At 43.2% G+C, this 21,622-nt stretch overlaps 1 protein-coding gene across 2 annotated transcripts in view; it reads right to left on the bottom strand.

Annotated features, from left to right (window-relative positions):
* Positions 1–501: 501 nt before the first annotated feature.
* The window catches only part of Zfyve26 (zinc finger FYVE-type containing 26), a 72,137-nt gene continuing 51,016 nt past the window's right edge, over positions 502–21,622 (bottom strand). Inside the window, exons 30-42 of one of the 2 annotated variants that reach the window (XM_070031481.1) lie at positions 20,081–20,112; positions 18,809–18,945; positions 17,500–17,720; positions 14,551–14,698; positions 14,117–14,326; positions 13,683–13,901; positions 10,363–10,560; positions 9,249–9,448; positions 8,020–8,161; positions 7,633–7,692; positions 5,962–6,144; positions 5,333–5,377; positions 502–2,591 (exon numbers count right to left, since the gene is read on the bottom strand). In XM_070031481.1, the coding sequence (XP_069887582.1) occupies positions 2,388–2,591; positions 5,333–5,377; positions 5,962–6,144; positions 7,633–7,692; positions 8,020–8,161; positions 9,249–9,448; positions 10,363–10,560; positions 13,683–13,901; positions 14,117–14,326; positions 14,551–14,698; positions 17,500–17,720; positions 18,809–18,945; positions 20,081–20,112 (1,999 nt within the window). In that variant the 3' untranslated portion in view covers positions 502–2,387. The remainder of the gene's footprint in view (positions 2,592–5,332; positions 5,378–5,961; positions 6,145–7,632; positions 7,693–8,019; positions 8,162–9,248; positions 9,449–10,362; positions 10,561–13,682; positions 13,902–14,116; positions 14,327–14,550; positions 14,699–17,499; positions 17,721–18,808; positions 18,946–20,080; positions 20,113–21,622) is intronic. The other variant, XM_070031487.1, reaches the window with a different exon arrangement.

Genomic DNA, 21,622 nt, shown 5'->3' with positions numbered 1-21,622 from the left:
GCTCTACCACTGAGCCATCTTCCCAGCCCACTCCCAAATTTTCTTATAGACAGTATTCACAAATGTTATGGACAAGTTGACCTGACAGTCAATATTCACATTTCTAACCATCAACAGGAAGAAATAATTAGGAGTTTCAAAAACATTTTACAGTAATGAATTTGTCAAGCAGCTCAACTGCTATCACAATGAGCGAAAAGCCTCAGACACTCTGTTCCTTTCCACTACTTGCAATGTCCTTTTCATCTTGAGTCCCTACAAGTCATCTATAGACTGGAAAATGAAGTTAGTATATATGCTCATAATTAAACTTCAATATCAACACTTACAAATGAGATAAATCCTAACCACAGAATTAGTCATTATGAAAATTGTATAGAGAAAGTGGAAGAGTTGAAGGCCACTTGATCTTTCCCACTTATGTTTTCTTCTCAACAAGAAAACACAAAGAAAAAGTAATAGGTATGGCCAAAACAGCAAAAAGAAGTCAGGAAGCCAAGGAACTAGCCAGATAACACTTTATTGTGGTTTGCTAGTAGCAGATCATTCAATACCTCAACATGTACAATTGTTTTTGTGTAACTTGCTTTGACAGAAGCAGCGATGTGACATTTAAAGGCATTTAGCCTCATCTTATGTCAGTCTGGTCAATGGTTGCCTATTGTAGAGTTCAATAGTTAGTGGAAAAGGAAAATCTGGTCTTAGAATCTCAAACTAGGGACTTCATGATATGCAGCCCATATGTATAAAGTGCTTATGCTCAGTGCAAAATAGGGCAAATCTCAGAAGGGCAAGCAGAGGCCAGGTAAAGATATTGCCTGGGTGTCAGATGCATTCTATGACACAGGAAGGAAAAACCACTCGTTAAATTTTACTCCTAAGGGATTTTAGTATTTTCCTTATTTCCCTTCCTCTTCTCTAACAAGATCAAAATTGAATCCAACAGATGTTCATAGATATTGTTTTTTTATTTTGCTATTGAAATTTTTGGTTCAGATAGAAATCCACAGGGTTTCTAAGCACCAGATATTTATCTACAGCTTTCAGCTCCTGTTTGTCTCAGCATCACAGGTAAGATAACTGAGCTCTAGCTGGTGGAAGACTCAGGGTTTCAGAGCTCTCCTTTAGACCCCTCATTTGCAAATCCAAATCAAGAGTTTGACAGGCCCTTTCTCAAACACTAACATGTCACATGGGAAGACAAGCCAACCCACATTCAAGAAGTGCTTTACCTAGTTTTCCACCAACTGGACATGATCTGTTCATTGTACCCTCCTCTGGTTCCTATCCAGACTCTTGGCCCCAGGCCCAACTCTGAAATGAACCCCTAGTTCCCTCTGCTAAGATAGACTCAGGTGTTCGCATATTCACCCTGTGGTCTCAAAGAGACTGAAGAGAAGAGGAGTGGTTTCTTAACCAATTCAAGAGGCACAAACAGGATGGGAACTCAGATTCCCAAAAGCTAGCCATTCAGTCACAGGATTTCAACTACTATTTATCTCTCCAGGCTCTAAAGAGAAAGCCATGTTCCTGTACCCATCAACTTTGCAGTAGGGATATTTACAAGAGCCAACCTTGTGCTTGTAAACAACTGCCTTGTGTCCTTACTTGGACAGGCCTGTTTGTTCTTCCCCTCAGAATGAATGCAACAGGACATGCTCTGCTCTGCTCATGTGATGTCCTCCCAGATTTGATCACGTCTACCGCAGCCAGAGCTTTCTGGTGCTGGTGTCGGAAAAGCCCCATCTTCAGGCTACCTTCCAGACTCGCGTCATTGGAGTCACCTGAAAAACCATTTCATTCCACAGGTTGAAGAGTCATCTATGAATTATGGGAAGGGAGTAGCTATCCTTTTGGTGTTGCTCTATAGCTTTCTGTTAAACCCAGCTAGTTAAGAAGAGCTACCAATGTTGCATGGAGAGGGACTGTGTACAAACAGGAGAACCCGGGTTAAGAACCAAAACGCAGGGAAGGTTTTCAGACTGGCAGAAGTCTAAAGTAAAGTGCCTCTTTTCAAAGGAGAAGAGTCTCATTTGTTCAGAAAATGTTTGGGCATAAACATGAGTGCATAGGAACATGCACACATATGGGCGCACGCACACACGCGCACACACACACATACATACACACACACACTCACTCACTCACTCTGAGGTAGAAAGAACTGGCTATCTTCAGACAAACACAGATTCCCAAGTCTACAGAAACATGGCACTTGTGTGAAAGGTCCTATTCTTGCCTAAGTAGGAAAGAAGGGGCCATTCCAGCTCTTTTCCATCTGGGGCAGAGCCAGAGAAGTCCTTTTCCACAGGAGAAGAGAGGTTGTAGGGCACTGCTCCTGTTGCCACAGTTCTCAGGCTATGTTTTCTTGGCCCTGCTACTCAGGATCACTTCCTGGAGCCTGAGCCATGGGTACCACGGGAGAGGCTTGTCAGAAGCCACTGGGCACAGATGTCTTGTACTACTGCATCCCCGCTGCTCTTGGCAGCCTGTTGCACCTGCTGGACAAGGGTGGTGGCCCGGGAGTGTTCTTGCTTCACGGCAATCAGGTATGCAGAACGCAGTTTGCAACAAGTAAGGTAAGCCTGAACCTGGTATTTGAGAGACAATGAAAAAGAATCAGTCACAGATGAGTCACGGACAAATATGCAGAGCTGAATCAGACGATGTAAGCAGACAGCACTTTTGACCAATCAGTGTTGGGATACTGCCTTTACTGTATTATAAGCAATTCTTTTTTTTTTTTTTTTTGGTCTGGTCGTGGGGCCTGAACTCTGGCCTGGGCACTGTCCCTCAGCTCTTCAGCTAAAGGCTAGCGCTCTACCACTTGAGCCACAGTGCCACTTCCGGCTTTTTTTTTCTTCTGCTTATGTGGTGCTGAGGAATCGAACCCAGAGCCTCATGCAGGCAAGGCAAGCGCTCTACCACTGAGCCACCTTCCCAGCCCTTATAAGCAATTCTTTAAGTGTCCTGGACATTATTTCATGGTGTTGATTACAGTATAAAAAGTTACTATAGCTAAGGCTGAGGTTAAAAACAAAGGTGCCCACTGCTTGTGATTTTATAATAATTTGGTGATTGATTGGTGTCTGGCTCCTTGACTGGACTATAATCTTCTTTGGTAGCTCTACCACTTGAGCCACAGCACCACTTAGCTTTTTCTGAGTAGTTTACTGGAGTCTCACGGACTTTCCTGCCTGGGCTGGGTTCAAACAGAGATCCTCAGATCTTAGCCTCTTGAGTCGATAGGATTATAGGTGTGAGCCATTGCCACTCTGGTGCCCAGCTTTCTATTTTTGATTTTAACTGGATGAATGAAAAAAAATCTTTAAACAGGAAATTTGGACAGAAAAAAATGGATATACACAACTAGAAAAGATTTAATTAAGGTCTAACTTCAGCTATATGTGGTAGTATAAAAATATAATTACAGTACTCAGGAAGCTGAGGCAGGAAGATCATGAATTTGAGGCAAGCCCATGCTACATGAGATCCTGTTTCAAAAAACCAAAACAACTCCTCCTCCGTCCCTGCTCCTTCCCAAAAAAGGTCTAGCCTCAGTCAGAAATGGGCTGAACACTTTCTTTGGTCGGTTGTGGGACTTGAACTCTGGGCCTGAGTGCTGTCCCTGAGCTCTTCAACTCAAGGAAAGAGCTCTACACTTGAGCCACAGTGCCACTTCTGGTTTTCTGGTGGCTAATTGGAGATAAGAGTCTCACACTGCCCAGGCTGGCTTTGAACTGTGATCCTCAGATCTCAGCCTCCTGAGTAGCTAGGATTATAGGCATAAGCCACTGGCTCCCGGCTTTTTACTTATTTTTTAACTGTGGCTCTCTGTCCCAGGCATTCCCAGCTTGGAAAGGGGGTAAAAATTCCTTCTGTCTCTGACCAGGGTCTTATGAGCACCTCCCTGGCTAGCTTGCAGTCTAGGTGGGAGAGCAGTAAGGTCTCCATGAGCCCCATGAAACTCATTGGAGGCTGTCCTTCTGCTCAACAGTCCCTCCTATTAGTCGCACGTGTCTTTTGTCTTTGTCACTAACATCTTTCTTTCCTCAGCTCAGTTTCATATCATTTTCTATTACTAAAAGCTCTCTGTCCTGTCCTTGGCTCACTGAATCAGGTCATACTGTTTGGGGTATGAATGTGCTGTCCTACTGGGCCCGGGTGGGGGGAGGGGAGTGTGGAGAGGGGCCGTGAGATCTTACTTAGGCCTCCAGCTCTAATTAAGCCTATGAAATATCACAAGTTGGAAGGCAAAATTCCTATTTAGAGAAGAAGGGCATTTTGCCAGAGTTTGGAATAGGATTTTGGCAAGATTTTGTGGCTTGAAATCATGTCAGTTCATACAGTCGCTGAGAAAAAAACATACTTGAAAAGTAGTAATAATTGTCTAGACTGTAGAGTATGTCTTTCACAGGGACAAAGCCACTGTCCCGTTGCAGGGGAGCTCAGCCAGCGAAGGCTTAGGAAAGAACCCTAGTGTGGGACTCAGGGAATCTAGGTATTTTTCCTGGCTGTTGTGTTCTCCATCTGATTCTAGAAAAGTACTTCTCCATAGTTCAGAATATTGGAATTTTCTTCTTTCCAAGGATCTCATTAGGAGGTTGTAGAAATAATGAAGAAATATTTAGAACATGAACTTCTTAACATCTAGACTAAAAAATGGCCTGTACCTTCTGTGTGGCGATTAGCAATAAGCCCTGGAGAACAGCTCTGTTACTTTAGAAGACACTGTTTGCCTAACATAAGGTTTCATCATAAGGGACTTAGTTGCCAGAACATTCCTCTGCAGATGGCAGGGCAGCTCAGTCTGGCTTGGCTTGGGGCCTTCTTGCAGATGGCAGGAAGATCATAGTTAGCCACAATAGGGGCAGGTGGGAATAGTTCAACATGGCTGGCAATCCTCAATGAGGATATGAGAAGCAATGTTCATCCATTTCCCAAACAGGGAAGGTAAGAGTTCACTAGCACTAGGGTAGAGCCTATCCTGATGAATAAAAAAAAGAAAGAAAAAAAAAGGACATTGTTGGCTAAAGGGTTGTGTGGGGCCTTTTCTTACTGTCCCCACTGCTTTCCAGGATAAAGTAATAATTGCTCACTTTATTTAGTCAGTCAACTTAAAGGAGGCACGTTGTAGGGCTCTCTGAGGAGGACCTCAGTATAAATGGAAATTTAAGAGCAGTCTTGGGGACCTATTTATTCCCTCCTTACCAAAGCCCTATCCAAGTCCCAGTTCTACCTCTGGATAACACATAAGCTGGGATAGAAGACTGCACAGAACTGTGGTGGGAGCAAGAAAAGTAACCACGGCTGCTCATTAGCATTGCCTTACCTTATTGTCATCGTTGTGTATTGCCTGGATCAGGCCCTCCAACTCCTGTGTAGAACAGAGACAAAGCAGTATGAGCAGGAGAAGGCTTTGTAGCTGGGAGCCAGGGCCCAATCCAGTCTCAGCTTAATCACTGAGACTCCAGGTGGGGGGCGGGGTGCCTGCCTGACTCTTCTTTTAAAAACTCAACTCCTGTTAGAATAGCAATAAAGGAAATCTAGTGCTAACAACAAAGGTGGCAATTTCAGGAGAAGGAACATCTCTTGAGAAGCCTGTCCTTGGCCTTCACAGATAGATGTGGTGGTTTAGCTCACAAAGAAGCCATTTGCCTGCCATTTGCAGGCAGCACACCTCAAAGACCATCAGCTGGCCTTTCCTGATCTCCTGTAGAATCACAGAGAGCAGCTCAACTCTGTCAGTCCACAGAACTTTTCAGGGGCACACGATACTAGATAGAGGTACACCTTCTGGGTACAGAGGTCATGAATTTTCTTAGCAGGGAAGACCATTATTGCAAAGGTCAGAAAGATAAAAGGATCTTGTGGCATTTCAGACACATTATGGGGAACAGAGAAAGTAAGATGGTAAGATTGAAGTAGATGGAGGATCAGAGAGGCAGGGAGTGAGTGCACCTGCGGTGGGATTCTCTTGAAGGCTTCCACGCAGTTGAGAAGGATGGTGTCCCCATCGCTTTTGGCTGCCATGCCTGACTCACTGACACATTTGAGCAGTTGTCGGATCTCGCTGTATTTCTCCTTTTCCACCAGCTGCCGGGCAGCTCTACAGTAGGTGGCAGCAGCATCCAGCTGGAAGTCCTGGAAAGGAATAAGGGATGATGGCCTTAGGATGGCAGGGGACACTGCAGGAAGGGAGGAGGCATGCTTAATGTAGATAAGCCATGTGGTCTGTAGTCTCAATAGGAAGTATAAATACAAATATAAACAAACCAAAAACAAACAGCAAGCTCCACTTTGGAGTCAGGCAGATATTTTGCATAAATCCATAAAAATTATGATTTTAATATCTGAAATGGTACATCTTGCTGAGCACTGGTAATTACAAGACTTACACCTGTAATTCTTTTTTTTTTATTTCTAAATCAGGGTTTTGTTTTTTTTTTTTAATTTTTTTTTTTTTTTTTGTCGGTTGCGGGGCTTGAACTCTGGGCCTGGGCGCTGTCCCTCAGCTCTTCAGCTCAAGGCGAGCGCTCTACCACTTGAGCTACAGCGCCACTTCCTTATTTTAATTTTTTATTGTAAAAATACTGGACAGAGGGACACATGTAATTCCTGCTACTCAGAGGCTGAGATCTGAGGGTCATGGTTCAAAGCCAACAAGAAAAATCAGGAAAATCCTTGAGACTCTTATCTCCATTTCATCACCGATAAGCTGGAAGCAGAAGTGTGACTCAAGTAGTAGAGTGCCAGTGTTGAGTGAAAAAGCTCTGAGTTCAAGGCCAGTACTGGCAAAAATAAAATAATGAAGTGGCACTTTCTGAAAATATTCTGATCTAATTTCCAAGATCATTTTGTTTTGTCTCCTGAGTTACCTTTCTCTGGAAAATGGCATAAGGAATTTGTCATCCTGGATACCTGGCATTGGGCTAAGAGCTGCCTTAGTGTTCAGAAAAAGGCTGATTTGCTGAAAACTGCCAGATAAATGCCTTAAAGTTGGTCTAGATGAACCATTAGGCCACAGGCCTGGGGGATCTTCTCCCAGGTGCTCTCTCCAGCCACACTCCCCTGTGAATACTGGCGGAGATTCTTCAGGAAAAGCTATAGGAACAACATGTTTTACACTAAGGTTTCAGGGACTTACTTGATAGCTTTTGATTGGTTATTGGCTTTTTGGCAAAGTGATCTAGAGTCTTGCATTTGACCCAGTTCAATAATTGCCACCTCCCTGATTTTGTCCTTATAGTACATATAAATCTGCCTTCCTTTAGATAAACATTTTTATTTATTTATTTATTTTTATTTATTTTTTGCCGGTCGTGGGGCTTGAACTCTGGGCCTGGGCACTGTCCCTGTGCTCTTCAGCTAAAGGTGTGTGCTCTACCGATTGAGCCACAGCACCACTTTGGGTTTTCTAGTGGTTAATTGGAGATAAGAGTCTCACAGACTTTTCTGCCCAGGCTGGCTTTGAACTGTGATCCTCAGATCTCAGCCTCCTGAGTAGCTAGGATTACAGGCGGGAGCCACCAGTGCCCGGCTAGATAAACGTTTTAAAAGAATGATCTCTCACAGAAATGTGAGCAATGTGCTGATTGCCCTCCGCATAATCTTGAATAATCCAAGTCATACCTGCAGAACACGGAATGCTATTCCAAAACCATCTTCTACATTTTTCCCTCCTAGCATGATCTGAAAGGACAGAAACACATCTTGTAAGAAATACTAATTCCTAGAAATGCTCCTTAATCAAGAATGAGAACCACTAATTTTTTTTTTTTTGGTTCCGGTCCTGGGGCCTGAACTCTGGGCCTGGGCGCTGTCCCTCAGCTTTTCAGCCCAAGGCTAGCGCTAAGTGCCAGACATTCAGGACACAGAGTGAGGAAACAGACTTAGTTCCCAGCCACCTGTGGCTCCTGTTCCAGTGGGAGGGCAGCCATCAAACAATACACTTGAGGCCCAGATGATTAAAACTATGATAAGTCCTGAAAGACGCAATCGGTCTGTGAAACACTATACCTTGCAGGCAACTTCCATTTTCATGTGGTTATTTCCAAACAGTGTTGGCAGAGGCAGAGTGGTGATTTGAGAGGTCCCAGCACTTTCACACCGATGTAAGAATCTGGTCACTTCCATCTGCAGCTGAAGTGTATTCATGTGCCTAGGGGGACAGGACGTGAAGAGTCTAGCCTCCTAAGAGGCTTCTAGAGGAGCGAGCTGCGTGGGGCTGGGTGACTGAGCACTTGTAAGATGAGGGTGACAGAAAAAACAAATGAAACCATGTGAAGGGAAAAAGAGATCTAAAATATCCTCTGAGCAGGTATGACCAAACTAAACTGGGTTAATCTAGTACCCTGTACAGATGTACAGCAGTTCAGGTGTACAATGGAATTGAACAAGGGCCAGGCATAGGATCAGAAAGTATTTACTGAGCACCTGTTTCAAGGGCAACACCAGAAGTCAAAGGAGGCATGGGTCATGCCCTTGAATTTATAAATGAGAGGAGAAAGGAAGAGCAACACCGGAGAACATCCAGTGATTAAGCCAATGAAAGCAACAGATGGGAAAGATATGTCATTTTCTTTAGATGTTGCATTCTAAGTGGAAGTATCAAGCAAGCTTAACTGGATTTTAAGCCTAAAGGAAGAAAGGACTTGGTGCTTTGAGGAAAGCATCTAAGACTGATGCTTAGCAAGGAAGAAGACAGGAGGAGAGACAGATGGAGACAACAGTAGGGACTATATCATGCAGGACCTTTTTGTGATCCACTGTAAGGAGTGAAGAATTTGGTTTATTTGTAGCATGTGATTCTAATCCTCCTTATCCCCTCTTGCTCTATAAGCTCCTCTAAATAACTTTCTGTACTTATCTAGACTCTGTCTTCCAGGGATAAGGCCTTTTTTTGGGGGCCTGTCCCAGAGCTTGAACTCTGGGCCTGGGTACTGTTACTGAGCTTTTGTGCTGAAGTCTAGTGCTCTACCACTTGAGCCACAGCTCCACTTCTGGCATGTTTTTTGTTTGTTTGTTAATTAGAGATAGGAGTCTCACAGACTTTCCTGCCTAGGCTGGCTTTGAGCCGGGAGCCTCAGATCTTGACCTCCTGAGTAGTTTGGATTACAGGTGTGAGCCACCCACGACCTGTGAGAATGCTTTTTACTTATTTTTCAAGCATTCAAGGAAGGGCAAGAATAGCTGGACAAGTCCCACCTTTTTGCCCTGCACTGATTAGGTTCTGAGCCTCAAGCTACCTGGATACATCAGCTGCAGTCATCTTTTTCCGGAAGAAGGCGGTTTTCTTTTTTCCAGAGCTGCGAGATGTTTCTTGGAGGTAGATCTTCAGGTGGTCCTTGGCCTTAAGGAGCCATGAGAGCTTCTCTCCCAGTTCTGTGTAAGATTTTGCTTTATGACTGAAGAACCGAATACAGGTCATGGCAGCCCGAACTTGGTCCTAGAAGAGCAAAATAATGTCCAGATCAAAAGCGATGAGGGTGTGGTTTGATGAGAATTTGGATCTACTTCCCACTGAGGAAGCACATCTTGTTCTTTTGTCTTTGGTATCCTCACCTTTATCTCCTGTTTTGTTTTGTTTTTTTTTGGCCAGTTCTGGGACTTGAACTCAGGGCCTGGACACTATCGCTGAGCTTCTTTTGCTGGAACTCTACCACTTGAGCCACAGAGCTACTTATGGCTTTTTCTGTTTATTTGGTACTGAGGAATCGAACCCAAGGCTCACACATGCTAGGCTAGACTCTACCACTAAGCCACATTCCCAGCCCCCCTGCTGTTTATTTCTGCTTCCTTGCTAAGGATGACTATCCACATCCATTGCCAGTTGAATTGCTAGTTTCTCAGTAATTCTAAGGCCCACGAGATCCTAAAATAAACTGAGTGGCTGAGGTCCTGGACTGGAATTATTCCACCACCAAAGTGATTTAAAGGAAGATACTTTTCATTTTATCATTCACCATGGCTTTGTTCTTAGCCTGAATAATTTAATTTCTCCATGATTTATTACCAGCAAGGCTAAGACAGGTTAAGAGAAATCTGTTCCTTCTCCCGCATGCCCTTTTCTCTAAAGACACTTAACTATTCTGCCATTCCTTATGAATCTTGTATCTTTTTTAGCCTTTACATACTTTGAATTCTGCAGAATGCCATTACGGACAAGATTTAAGTCCAACTCTAAATTGAAGTTGGAATCCTAATACTGAACAATAGTAGAGAGCAAGAAGGATTTGCTGTAGGGCCAAATAACAAAGCCAAGAGATCAAATGATAGTTTTGTTCTCTCATCTTATATACCTTGCCCTGAATGGCAGGACATTAGTCACAAGGGTAGAAGGGAGGACAGGGCAACTATTACCTTCATAAACTGCTGTAGTTCGTACAGAATGTGATAGTAGTTCTTCTTCTGTAAATGCTGGCAGGCAGCAATCAAATATGTTCCCCAACTCTCCAAGGTTGGATCGATGGATTCTAGTAAGTTTTCTAATGTGTGTAGCTTTCCACTTTTATAGCTTGGCTGGAAAATTCCTTCTATAAAGACTTCTGGGGGACTGTCCTAAAGCAGGGTAAGATGAGAGGTTAGGAGTCTGGAGCTTGGTCTTGGCATAATCTGGCATCCACTCTGAATTTCATTCTACTCCCGACCCTTGTAGGGTGTATCCTCCTAGGCATGGTGCTTGCCAGGATAGCACTCTACTACTTGAGTCACATCCCCAGAACTTTTTGCTTTCCATTATTTTTAAAATAGATTCTCTCTCTCTCTGGCCTTGATTACAATCCTTTATTTATGCTTTCTGCATAGCTATTGATAGATGTGTACTACCAAGCCCAGCTTTTTATTGGTTGAGATGGGGTTCTCATCAACTTTTTGCCTGGGGTGGTCTCAAAACCATGATCCTCCCAATGTAAACCCTCCCAAGTAGTTAGAATTTTAGGATTATAGGCATGAGCTATTGCTCCTGGCTTCTTTTCCCTGAAACTCCAACATCAAATCCACTATCAAGTCCTATTGCCTCTACTACCAAAATACACACAGAAGCACTTAGTACCTCCTCAACCTGTTCTGCACTTATCCGTATGTCTATGTGGCTCACTCCTTACGTCCTTCCTCCAGCCATTTCCTCATGTCACCTCCCCTGCATACCCTATCTAAAATCGCACAACTTTCTCCTACCTCCTCTCCTTTGGTTTGGGGATGGGGTAGCATTATCTAGTCCAGGTTAACCTTGAATTTAGATTATTTTATCTCAACTTCCTGAGTGCTGGGATTATAGCACTCTTATTTTATCCTGGTTGCCATCACCTATTCTTCACATTTTACTTGGCTTTTTGGTTCTCTGTCCATTACCATGTAGGTTTATGAGACTGGGGTTTTTCATTGTTATGTCCCTAGTGTCCTTAGTTATTTTAACAATTGCACAAATAGGTTAATGTACAATTGATGAACACTATGGACTAACTCCTCTGGAAAATGCACATGCATATTAATCTCACTTTTGAAGCTTTTCTGTGCTTCAGAGATACTGAGTCATAAAGCCCCATTCCATATTAATAGAAAAGAAAGAAAACAATTTTGACATTTAAATTTTAGATCAGGAATGAGTAATGTAGAGTAAACGATGACTTTTAAGTGTATGGTAGTATAATGTGCTGGGGTGGGCTGCTTAGAAGCGGACAGGATCTGGGCTTTGAGAATATCTACCGCAGGCGGGGGTTAAGGTTTCTTTCCTGTTTTCTATATCTTCCTAATCAAGAAATCCAGGCCTGATTTAAATGTTTTAGGTCAGACTTTAATCAAGGGGATCAGCTTCAAAGGAGACCTCCTCAGAAGAGCACTTTAAGAACATTCATTTTAAACTGGAAGCCTGTAATCCTAGCTACTCAGGAGGCTGAGATCTGAGGATTGTGGTTCAAAGCCATCCCAGGCAAGAAAAGTCTGTGAGGCTCTTATCTCCAATAAACTATTAGAAAACCGGAAGTGGCGCTGTGGCTTAAGTGGTACAGTGCTCACTTTGAGCTGAAGAGCTCAGGGACAGCACCTAGGCCCAGAGTTCAAGCCCCTGACCGGAAAAAAAAATTCATTTTATCCATTCATCTACCCATTCATTCATCCCTAACTAGTACTAAGCCAATTGCCTGAATATACACATAGGTAAAATGCAGGCCTTCTGGGTGAGGACAGGAAGACTCACTTATAAACCAATAGTTCCAATCAGGTGGGATAAATGAAGTAGAACAGGCACATAGGTGGTGCAGAGGGACTGCTGACCGGTGCTGCTTGTGTGTTCTGTGAGTGCTTAACAGGGAGGCTTTGAAAAGATAAACAGGAGATTTCCAAGAGAAGGAGAAGGGACAGGGCAGTAGGTAGAAGGAACAGAGCATGAAGACTTGCAGAGATAAGATACTACATGGAATAATCAGTAAAATTTAAGTAATTTAGTAATTTAGAATGAAGTATAGATAGAATTTGTGGTGAAAGTAAAGTGGAAAATTTTCCGGGCATGTGCGTGCGTGCGTGCCCGCGTGCATGCGTGCCTGTGTGTGTGTGTCCCCTTTGGCATGCTAAGGAATTTGGATTTCATACGGGCGACCACTGGAGGTCTTTTAGGGAGGAGAATAATATGAGTGTACTTAAATTTTAGGAAGCTTATTCTGAAGGCAGAACAAGCATACCTAAGATAGACAGAGAAAACACTAGCAATAGAATGTTTTCAAAGATTCCAAACCCTAGGCACTCAGGTCATCTTCACCATGCATTTTTCCACACCCTTACCTTCTTGAGAACAAAGCAAAGCTATTTCAATTCAAGGATTACTGATGGCAGGGCATAAAAGGAAGATTTTCTTCCTTGTTCTGACAAGCACAAAGCAGGGGCATGCTGTTGTCAGCTTCTACCAAGATAAGGAGTTAAGCAGCTTAACTCTCTGGACTACAGCTGTCTAAAGGAACAGGAGTGGATGTGTCCCATCTCAATTTCTGCTTGGGAAAAGCATCTTAACCTCTAAACTCATCTGGGAAAAGATGAAAAGTGAAAAAAGTTTGCAATTAAATTCCAAATAACCAATTTTCTATATGATTCTTCAGATCCATGCAATGGCCAAAGATTTTTTTTTTAAACTGTCCTGTAGGGGTCTGATTACCACCATGCTATAAACTGTTGACTTCATTTGGAGCCATCTGAGGAAGACATGTCTTCCTATAAACTTTCACTAACCATTGTTCAAATTTAAGGTGGATGGATGATATTAATATTTACTGTGAGTTCCTTTAGTTTTGTATGAAATTTGGTAAGTCTGACTTAATTGCTCAGGAAGTTATTCGTGAATGTTCAGATGAAAAGAAATGCTGAAGGGCTATGGTGAAGTGGAGTCCTGATTGCTTATCAGAGATTCCAGTGAAGCAATGTACTGCAGTCGTGCCCCTGTCTCTTGTAGGAGGAAGATAGGCAAGAAGAGCCATGAAAGAAGAGCATCTTCCCTTTCATCATGTGCATGGCATCTGTGCCATGACCCCTGAGGTAACAACTGTGAGTAGACACCATCCCATGTCAGGTGGGAGCCCAATGGAAACAGAGCGAGGTTCATCCCTTTGTGGGAATGAACTCTGTCATTACCAGCCAGGAGGGTGAACTTGTTACACACTCCTTCCGCTTTGACCTGACTCTGTTGCATGTCTCACCTTGTTGAGGAGGTGTAAGAGGGCTTCCCGTAGACAGCTGTGCCTCATGTAGAAGCTGATGATGGCTAGGTTGGTACTATAGTTATGCAGGTAGAAGAGGCATTCTTGGTAGTAGGTGTTGTTCATGGTTTTTCCTTCAGGAATCACTTCCAGGGAGAGGCTCTGGGTTCGAAGGGTCATTTCAAGTTCCCTCAAGGTGGCAAAGTAATCATCATCTTGCTGATAGGAAAGGAGAGGAAAAATAGAATCCAACAAGTTTCAGCCAATGTAAGCCACTGGCTCCTGGCTGTGATATTTTTTCATTAAAAAAAAAATGGCTTAGCCTCTAATCCAGGACTGACATCATCAGATGAATTTAAGCTGGTCTGCTCCCCAAGTCCTTACTTTTCCTAGCATTCCTCCCAGAGCCAGGCACTCTGCTGCTTTGCTCTTACCAGGGAAACAAGGGGTCTTGCTGTGGACTCCAGGTATTCAACCACATCCTGGACCAGCCTGGAGCCATGACTTAGGTGATTGAGGTCCAAAGGGGGTTTCAGACAGCGGCTGAACTTTTCTCGTGCAGCATTGAGGTTCCCAGCTTTGAGGCAGGCCATGCCCCATGCATGCCAAGCCCCAGCGGAATCAAGCCCAGTTTTTGTGGAAACCTGGAGGAAAAATTGTTTCTTTTGGTGAGAGATGCCTGTGTCCAGGCCTGACTCTCCCAAAGATCTAAATCTTGCCCCTTCCAGCCAACCACCTCCTGGCCGCCCTACCTAATTGGCATTCTGGTCAGAGTAATCTAGAGATATGGTATAACCTGTTTGCAAGGACAAGGAAAGGTCGGCCACTCATTAGTGTGGGGTAGGATGTAAGCTTGGTCTTGCCTCACCTCAATGCCCAGTTGGTAGTATTCAGCTTCCAGAAGCTGGTTTCTTAGCCTGGTTACTGCAGCTGGCTGTAAGATCTGATCTAGAGATGGCACGTGGCGATAGGCAGCAGCAACTAAAATATTCAGTACATCCACCTTGCTGATGTAACTACAGGGAGGAAAAGGGCACGGAGATGACATTGCATAGTCTTCTAAGAACAGTTGACAAAAGGTTTTCTAGTTCATTTTCACTGTGAAATGTGATCATGGGAACTGTGAGTACCACAGACTCTCAGTGAAGGCTCTGGAGTCAAGACTGTGAACCCCAGTTCCATTGCTTAGTAGCTTTGCAACTTAGGACAAATTGGTTAACTTTCATCTACCTCAACTTATGAATCTACAAAATGGATATAATAGGCAGTTAAAAATAAAATGAAATTTCTCACATGAAAGAGCTTAGGATAGTGTCTGGAACTTTTCCAAGCACTCATAAATAAATGTTAATTAACTATGCTTTATGCTTTTTTGTTTTTTTTTGCCAGTTCTGAGGCTTGAACTCAGGGCCTAGGCATTGTCCCTGAGCTTCTTTTGCTCAAGGCTAGCATTCTACCACTTGAGCTACAGCACTACTTCCAGATTTTTCTGTTTATGTGGTATTAAGGAATTGAACCCAGGGCTTCATGTGTGTTAGGCAAGCACTGTACCACTAAGCCACATTCCCAACCCATGAATGTTAAATTAACTATGAATGACTGGTGCAGGGCTCCCTTGGGTTTCTATCTGAGATAGGGCCTTTACACTGAAAGTTTGGGGCACACAGCCATTTAGGTTTTGGTCCTGCTGGCTTGGAAAACAGATTTAGTACTGATGACCTATACTCCCAGTCAGTACAGAAGTCACATCACTGTTGTTTCCTGGAAGTGATGCAGAACATTCTGGCTCTTGCATGTGGCTAAGGATGGTCCTTTCTTATAGATCACTAGGGTTACCTGCTGTGACCTTACTCCTGACAAAAACTTTATGGAGCTAAGAGAGCTCAGAGGACTAGACCATTCTGTTTGATGTTGCTTCACTCAAATTCACACTCATGGTTCTTGAGTGCTGTTCATAATTATAGTAAAGATTACTGTGGATCCCAACTTGTCCACTGACTTTCCTGGAAAGGGATTCTTTACATTAGTGATGCATAACTTAGTTGGGAGGGGGTATGGGTAGTATGTAAAAACAGATTGGGAACCATAATATATTTGTATATTTGGGAAAAAAAAGACCTTTAAAAGAGATGATGTGCTTTTATTTTCAAATATATATAACTTATTTGTCTATCAGAGGTTAAAAACAGTACAAGAGTACTGAATTGAAAACAGAACAAGAATACTCTAGAAACTAAGAGCTCTTAGCTGGTTTGCATGGCAATATGCAGGAAATTCCTCCAGGACCATGGGTAAAGAGGTACAAAGTCAATGTGTCTTTATAAGGAATGTATCAGAATGTAGGGTATGGGAGAAAGGATGTATGATTTGAAATCAGTGCTGGAACCTGTCCTGTTAGCCCATGATACCTTGGCGTAGGGAAGAATCTTACTGAAATGAGGACTTGGTTCCTGCCCCCCTCAGCTGAAAATGAATATTTTGATTTTAAAGGATATGATGTTAAGTTTACTATTCCCTATCAGAATAGCCTTTCCTCTCCCATCCCTTCAATTCCCTTCTTTCTTTTTTCTATTCAATACTATGGTTTTAAATTAAGGGCTTGGCCTTGCTAGGCTGGTGAGAAAGTATCTAAGGGAGACAAAGAAAATTATGCTTCCCATCCCAGATCTGGTTAGGACTGGTACTGGGAACATAAAGTATGAGTAATGCATCTGGGTGGAGAAGCAAAGAATTAGGGAGTTTTCATTGTCAAGTTAATAAATGGAGTCAAAGCAGGTTATGCAGGAACCTGAGGGAACCTAGTCATGTCTTTCCCATGGATCCTTTGATTTCATGACTCACATTTCTACTGTGACACATCAAGCTTTGTGTGTGTGTGTGTGTGTGTGTGTTTGTGTGCCACTCAGGATGAGACTCAGGGTTTCAAGATGCCTTCACAGATCTACTACCCAGAACTACCAGTCAAAATTGAGTTCTGTGCAAGGCTAATCAATAATCACTGGCCATTCAGGGAGGATACATTTCCTTTAAAGACCAGAAAGGTCCACACAACAAAGGTACTTCCCTAAAATGATTTTAATTAGAAATTAACCAGGTGAAGTCTTCACTTTGTCAGAGCATAGGTAGGGAAACGCTGCTTTAAGGATGTACTTAGGGTAAAAGGACACAGAATAGGGTGAGGAAGATCACTTGTGATTAGGTAATAGTATTTCATCAACATTCAAGTGAGATACGAATATTCTAGCATGTCTTGTCAGAGAGGATGAGGAGGTATCTCCCTACCCACGAAACAAAGAAAAGACTAGAAAGGAAGATAGATTAAAATTGTCACCACATAAAAGAATCGAGATTCAGCCTGGTGCTGGTGGCTCATGTTTCTAACCTTAGCCACTCAGAAGATCTGAGGATTGAGGTTTGAAGCCAGTCTGGGCAGGGAAGTCCATAGAGACTTTTTTTTTTTGCAGGTCCTGGAGCTTGAACTCAGGGCCTACACGGTGTCCCTGAGCCTTTCTGTGCTCAAAGCTAGTGCTCTACCACTTGAGCTGCAGCATCACTTCCAGCTTTTTCTGTTTATGTAGTACTGAGGAATCGAACCCAGGGCTTCATGCATGCTAGGCAAACACTCAAAAACTAAGCCACATTCCCAGTTCCCATACACTATTCTCTCTAATAAATTACCTCAGAAAAGTCAGAAGAAGAACTCTGTTTCAAGTGATAGAGGGCTGGCCTTCAGCAAACAAGCTTAGGGATAGTGCTCAGGTCTTGAGTTCAAGCCATAGGACTAGTAAGAAAAGACTGGAGTTTCATTCTCATATACCTGTCACAAAGAGCCAAGTCCTGGCTCTGGCCAGCCTTGACAAACATCATCTTGGCGCTAAAGAGCAGCTGCTTCATGATGTCTGTAAGCAACCCTGCATCCACTTCTGGGTTGGTGAGGCCCTTCGACAGCCTGCAACAGTGCTCAATTAGCTGATGACCACAGGCCACACTGTCCTGGTGCAGATTCAGGATGGCAATACACAAGGAGGCGCTAGGAGCCTGTCAAAGACAATGAGAGAGATACACACATAGTGAAGACAGGGGCCAAAGTGATCCTGAATTGCAGTTGCATGGCAGAAATTATCCTTTCCAAAAATACAGTGGAGGAAGGAGCCCAAAATTCCACAGCAAAGCAGAACTATATAAATGTCACATTCTCAGTGGCACTGCCAAAGTTCTGGCTGCTAGGCTGTCACTTCACACTTCTGGAGAATATCCACAGGGGGTCTCTTATTTCTGGACTATCATCCATCACTGCAAACTCCTGATATCTGGCATGGACTACAAAGTTGCTTTGCTTGTCTGACCACGTGGAGGAGTCTTTGCTTTGAACACACTCCTTCTAAATTAATATTCATAAAGTATCCTTGAAAATGTTTGTAGGTCCCTGACACCTACGAGTATTCATTTGTTACTTCAGAGTTCACAGCTCTACACGTCCTTCTCAGTCCCACCCTTTCCTTCTTTTCTACCAACACTATATTCCCTCCATATTAATATCCAATTCTTCATTCAGACCCTTTTTTTAATCAGTTGTGGGGCTTGAACTCTGGGCTTGGGCGCTGTCTCTGAGCATTTCAGCTCAAGGTGAGCACACTAGCACTTGAGCCACAGCACCACTTCAGGTTTTCTGAGTGGCTAATTGGAGAAAAGCGTCTCACGGACTTTCCTGCCTAGGCTGAGTTTGAACCGTGATCCTCAGATCTCAGCCTCCTGAGTAGCTGGGTGCCAGTGTGAGCCACCAGCACTCAGCACACCCTATGATTTTGATACTGCCTATGATCAGACATTTGATTTCTTTATTCTGTTCTTTCTCTATTTTGATACCCTCACAACCCTCATTTTTCTGCTTGTTATACTCCTGCCCCTCTTCTAAGGCTCATCTTAAATGCCATTTCTTCTGCAAAGCCTTTCTTTGAACAGGTGTATTCTCCAAGATGCTCCTCATCTTCTGCTTTAACTGCTCCCTGTTATCACACAGTAGGTAAAGTGAAGGCTAGGCTGTGCTCATCTATTTCTCTATTTCTTGCTGTATCACACATTGTAAAGAGAATTAAATGACCATTATTACATTTTACTACTATTACCTGCTCATAGTAGAATTCACTCCTCACTAGCTCATTTTCTTCTTCATTTAGACTCAAAATCCATTCCACCTCTGCTGCTTTGGGAACTCTCACCACAGCCAGATACGGAAGGCTTTCGCTCTTAGAGCTTTCTGCAGCTGAGATGAGAATTGTATTGATGTGTCAGTCAAGCCCAGCCCAGTCTTGGTGTGTGTTGGAGGCAGATACTGCTGGCTATCTGAGGTCCTCTTACTTTCTCCTTGGGTGCTACTAGGCACCACGAACTTTCTTCCCTAGGCACAGACCTGGAATCTCACAGCTTTCGTCACACAATATTAATATTTTACACAACAAATCCTGAGGAGTTTCTCTCTCTCTCTCTCTGTTAGTTGTGGTCTTGAACTCAGGGCCTGAGTCCTGTCCCTGAGCTCTTTTGCTAAAGGCTAGCTCTCTACCACTTTAAAAAATTACGGTGCCATTTCCAGTTTTCAGGTGGTTACTTGGAGATAAGAGTCTCATGGATTTTCCTGCCCAGGAAGGTTCTGAACTGTGATCTTCAGATCTTAGCTTCCTGAGTAGTGAGGATTACAGGCATAAGCTACAAGTGCCCAGTGGTATATGCTTTCTAAATGGATTGCTGACTCATTGGATACTCTAAAAACTAACCTATTGTGGAAAATTATTGGCCAAAACTGATAACAGTGATTATCTGAGAAGAATGAGGGAGCACTGGATGGTAGGATGACAGTGAAAGGGAACCTGGGATGGCACGGGTGGTAGTGGGGAAGAAATAACCCATTAAAAGATAAGGATCATTGGGCGCTGGTGGCTCACAACTATAATCCTAACTACTCAGGAGGCTGAGATCTAAGGATCATGGTTTGAAACCAGCATGGGCTGGAAAGTCTGTGAGACTCTTATCTCCAATTAACCACCAGAAAACTGGAAGTGGCGTTGTGGCTCAAAGTGGTAGAGCACTAACCTTGAGCAGTAAAGCTCAGGGATAATGCCTAGGACTTGAGTTCAAGCCTCGTGACAGACCAAAAAAAAAAAAAGAGGTAAGGATCAAATTCATTGATCACTGGCTTTCTTAATTCAGGAAGCTAATGGGTCCATGTGATAGGTGAATATGATGAAGTCCAAGGGAGATAACCTAAGAGAAATGCCAAGAATTTTCTTCAGCAAACAAGTTGGATTGAGTTGCCATGGAGTATATCTGTTGTAGTTGATACATTGATAATAATGCCAACTTGAGCATATAAACCAGAGTCAGAGAATATAGTCAGGCCTTACCTTCTGATTGGCTTGGGCTCTCCTCTGATGTACTAAAAAGAGAAAAAAAAAAAAGTCAAATGCAGGAATTTTTTCAGGGAATCACCAATAACCCTTTTCTCTCCCTCATGTGTCACAGCCAGCCTATTCCATAGTCTCTCACTACATCCTGTTCATTCTAACTCCTAGACATCCCTTTAAATGGCCCTACCTCTCTTCATTGCTGCCTCAGAAAGGGCCCTCATCATTTATTGCTAACGGTTGCAACATTTTTCCCACTGTTTCTTTGACTCTGATTTTGTCTAACTACTTTGCAGCTTTCAAAAATGCAAATCCGAAGCTAGGTGCCAGTGGCTCATGCCTGTAATCCTAGCTAATTAGGAAGCTGAAATCTGAGGATTGCAGTTCAAAGTCAGCCTGGACAGGAAAGGCTCTGAGACTCTTACCTCCAATTAACCACCAAGAAGCTGGAAGTAGAGCTGTGGCTCAAGTGAGTGAAAAAGCTAAGGGACAGAGTCCAGGTTCAAGCCCCAGTACTGGCACACTCTATGTGTATACACACATGTAAGTGCATACACACACATGCACATGTGTACACACTCACACACATATAAATGAAGATCTGGTCACATTCTGTCCTACTTAATGTCCTCCAGTAGCTGCTTAGGGTAAAAGTGTCTAAAGCACTTTTAAGATCAGGCCTGCCTGCCTACCTGTGGAGGTCACCTCCTGTCACCTATGATTGATATTCAAGCTATATCCTGTTTTGCCATTATCTCTGATCAACTTCTTAGTGCTGGTGCTAACAAGCACTAAGTCTCAATCACTGTCCACATATATCACCTGCACGAGGAGCTTGCTGGTCCATCCTAGCCTATGATACGAGAGAGCAAGTTCCAAGCCTTTGTGTCATTACCTAAGTCCTCCAGATTTAGCTACCAGTTAAGTCCAGGTTCTACTAGTCATAATCTTAGCCCATCACCTACCTATTTTCAGCACCTCAAAAAATTCACATTTTCTTCTGCTTCTACCTTTGCAGCATTACTCAATTTTTGAGTGTGTACTTCTTCTGGTTTTCTTACTAAAGCTCTAAGGTTCATCCGCTAGAAACCGCTAGAAACCCTCCTGACCTAGGCTAAGCTGTGTATACTGCCACCACTGCACTTACACAGTCACCTGGGCTTTGTCTATTAGTCATCCCACTAGTTAGATGGAGGTTCCTTCAGGGTACAGTCAGTTTTGCTGACTGCTGGTGAAAGATCCACATCCACACTAATTGCTGATTTCCAATTGGTGTATGAGTAATTCCCATCCTGCACCCATCCTGCTATGCCAGGGCACTAGAAAATGTAGAACAAGAAATGATACCACCTCCTTCCTAAACAATCGATACTCATCATGGCAGATAATGAACAAAATGTTTAGATTCAAACAGAAAAAAAAGCTAATGAGCAGGATGTAACATCTAGTTAAATCTTTCAAATAAAACAAAATGTAGAGAGTCAAAAACATTTTTGCCTTTAGATAGCTGTTTTGGTTCATTTCTATGTGCTCTAGGAGTCT

The sequence above is a fragment of the Dipodomys merriami genome, unplaced genomic scaffold (genome assembly GCF_024711535.1).
Source record: "Dipodomys merriami isolate MVZ:Mamm:240054 unplaced genomic scaffold, mDipMer1.0.p SCAF_1, whole genome shotgun sequence".
NCBI classification, from domain to species: domain Eukaryota; kingdom Metazoa; phylum Chordata; class Mammalia; order Rodentia; family Heteromyidae; genus Dipodomys; species Dipodomys merriami.
The sequence above is the reverse complement of the archived record's forward strand: the minus strand, read 5'-3'. Positions and strand labels throughout refer to the sequence as shown.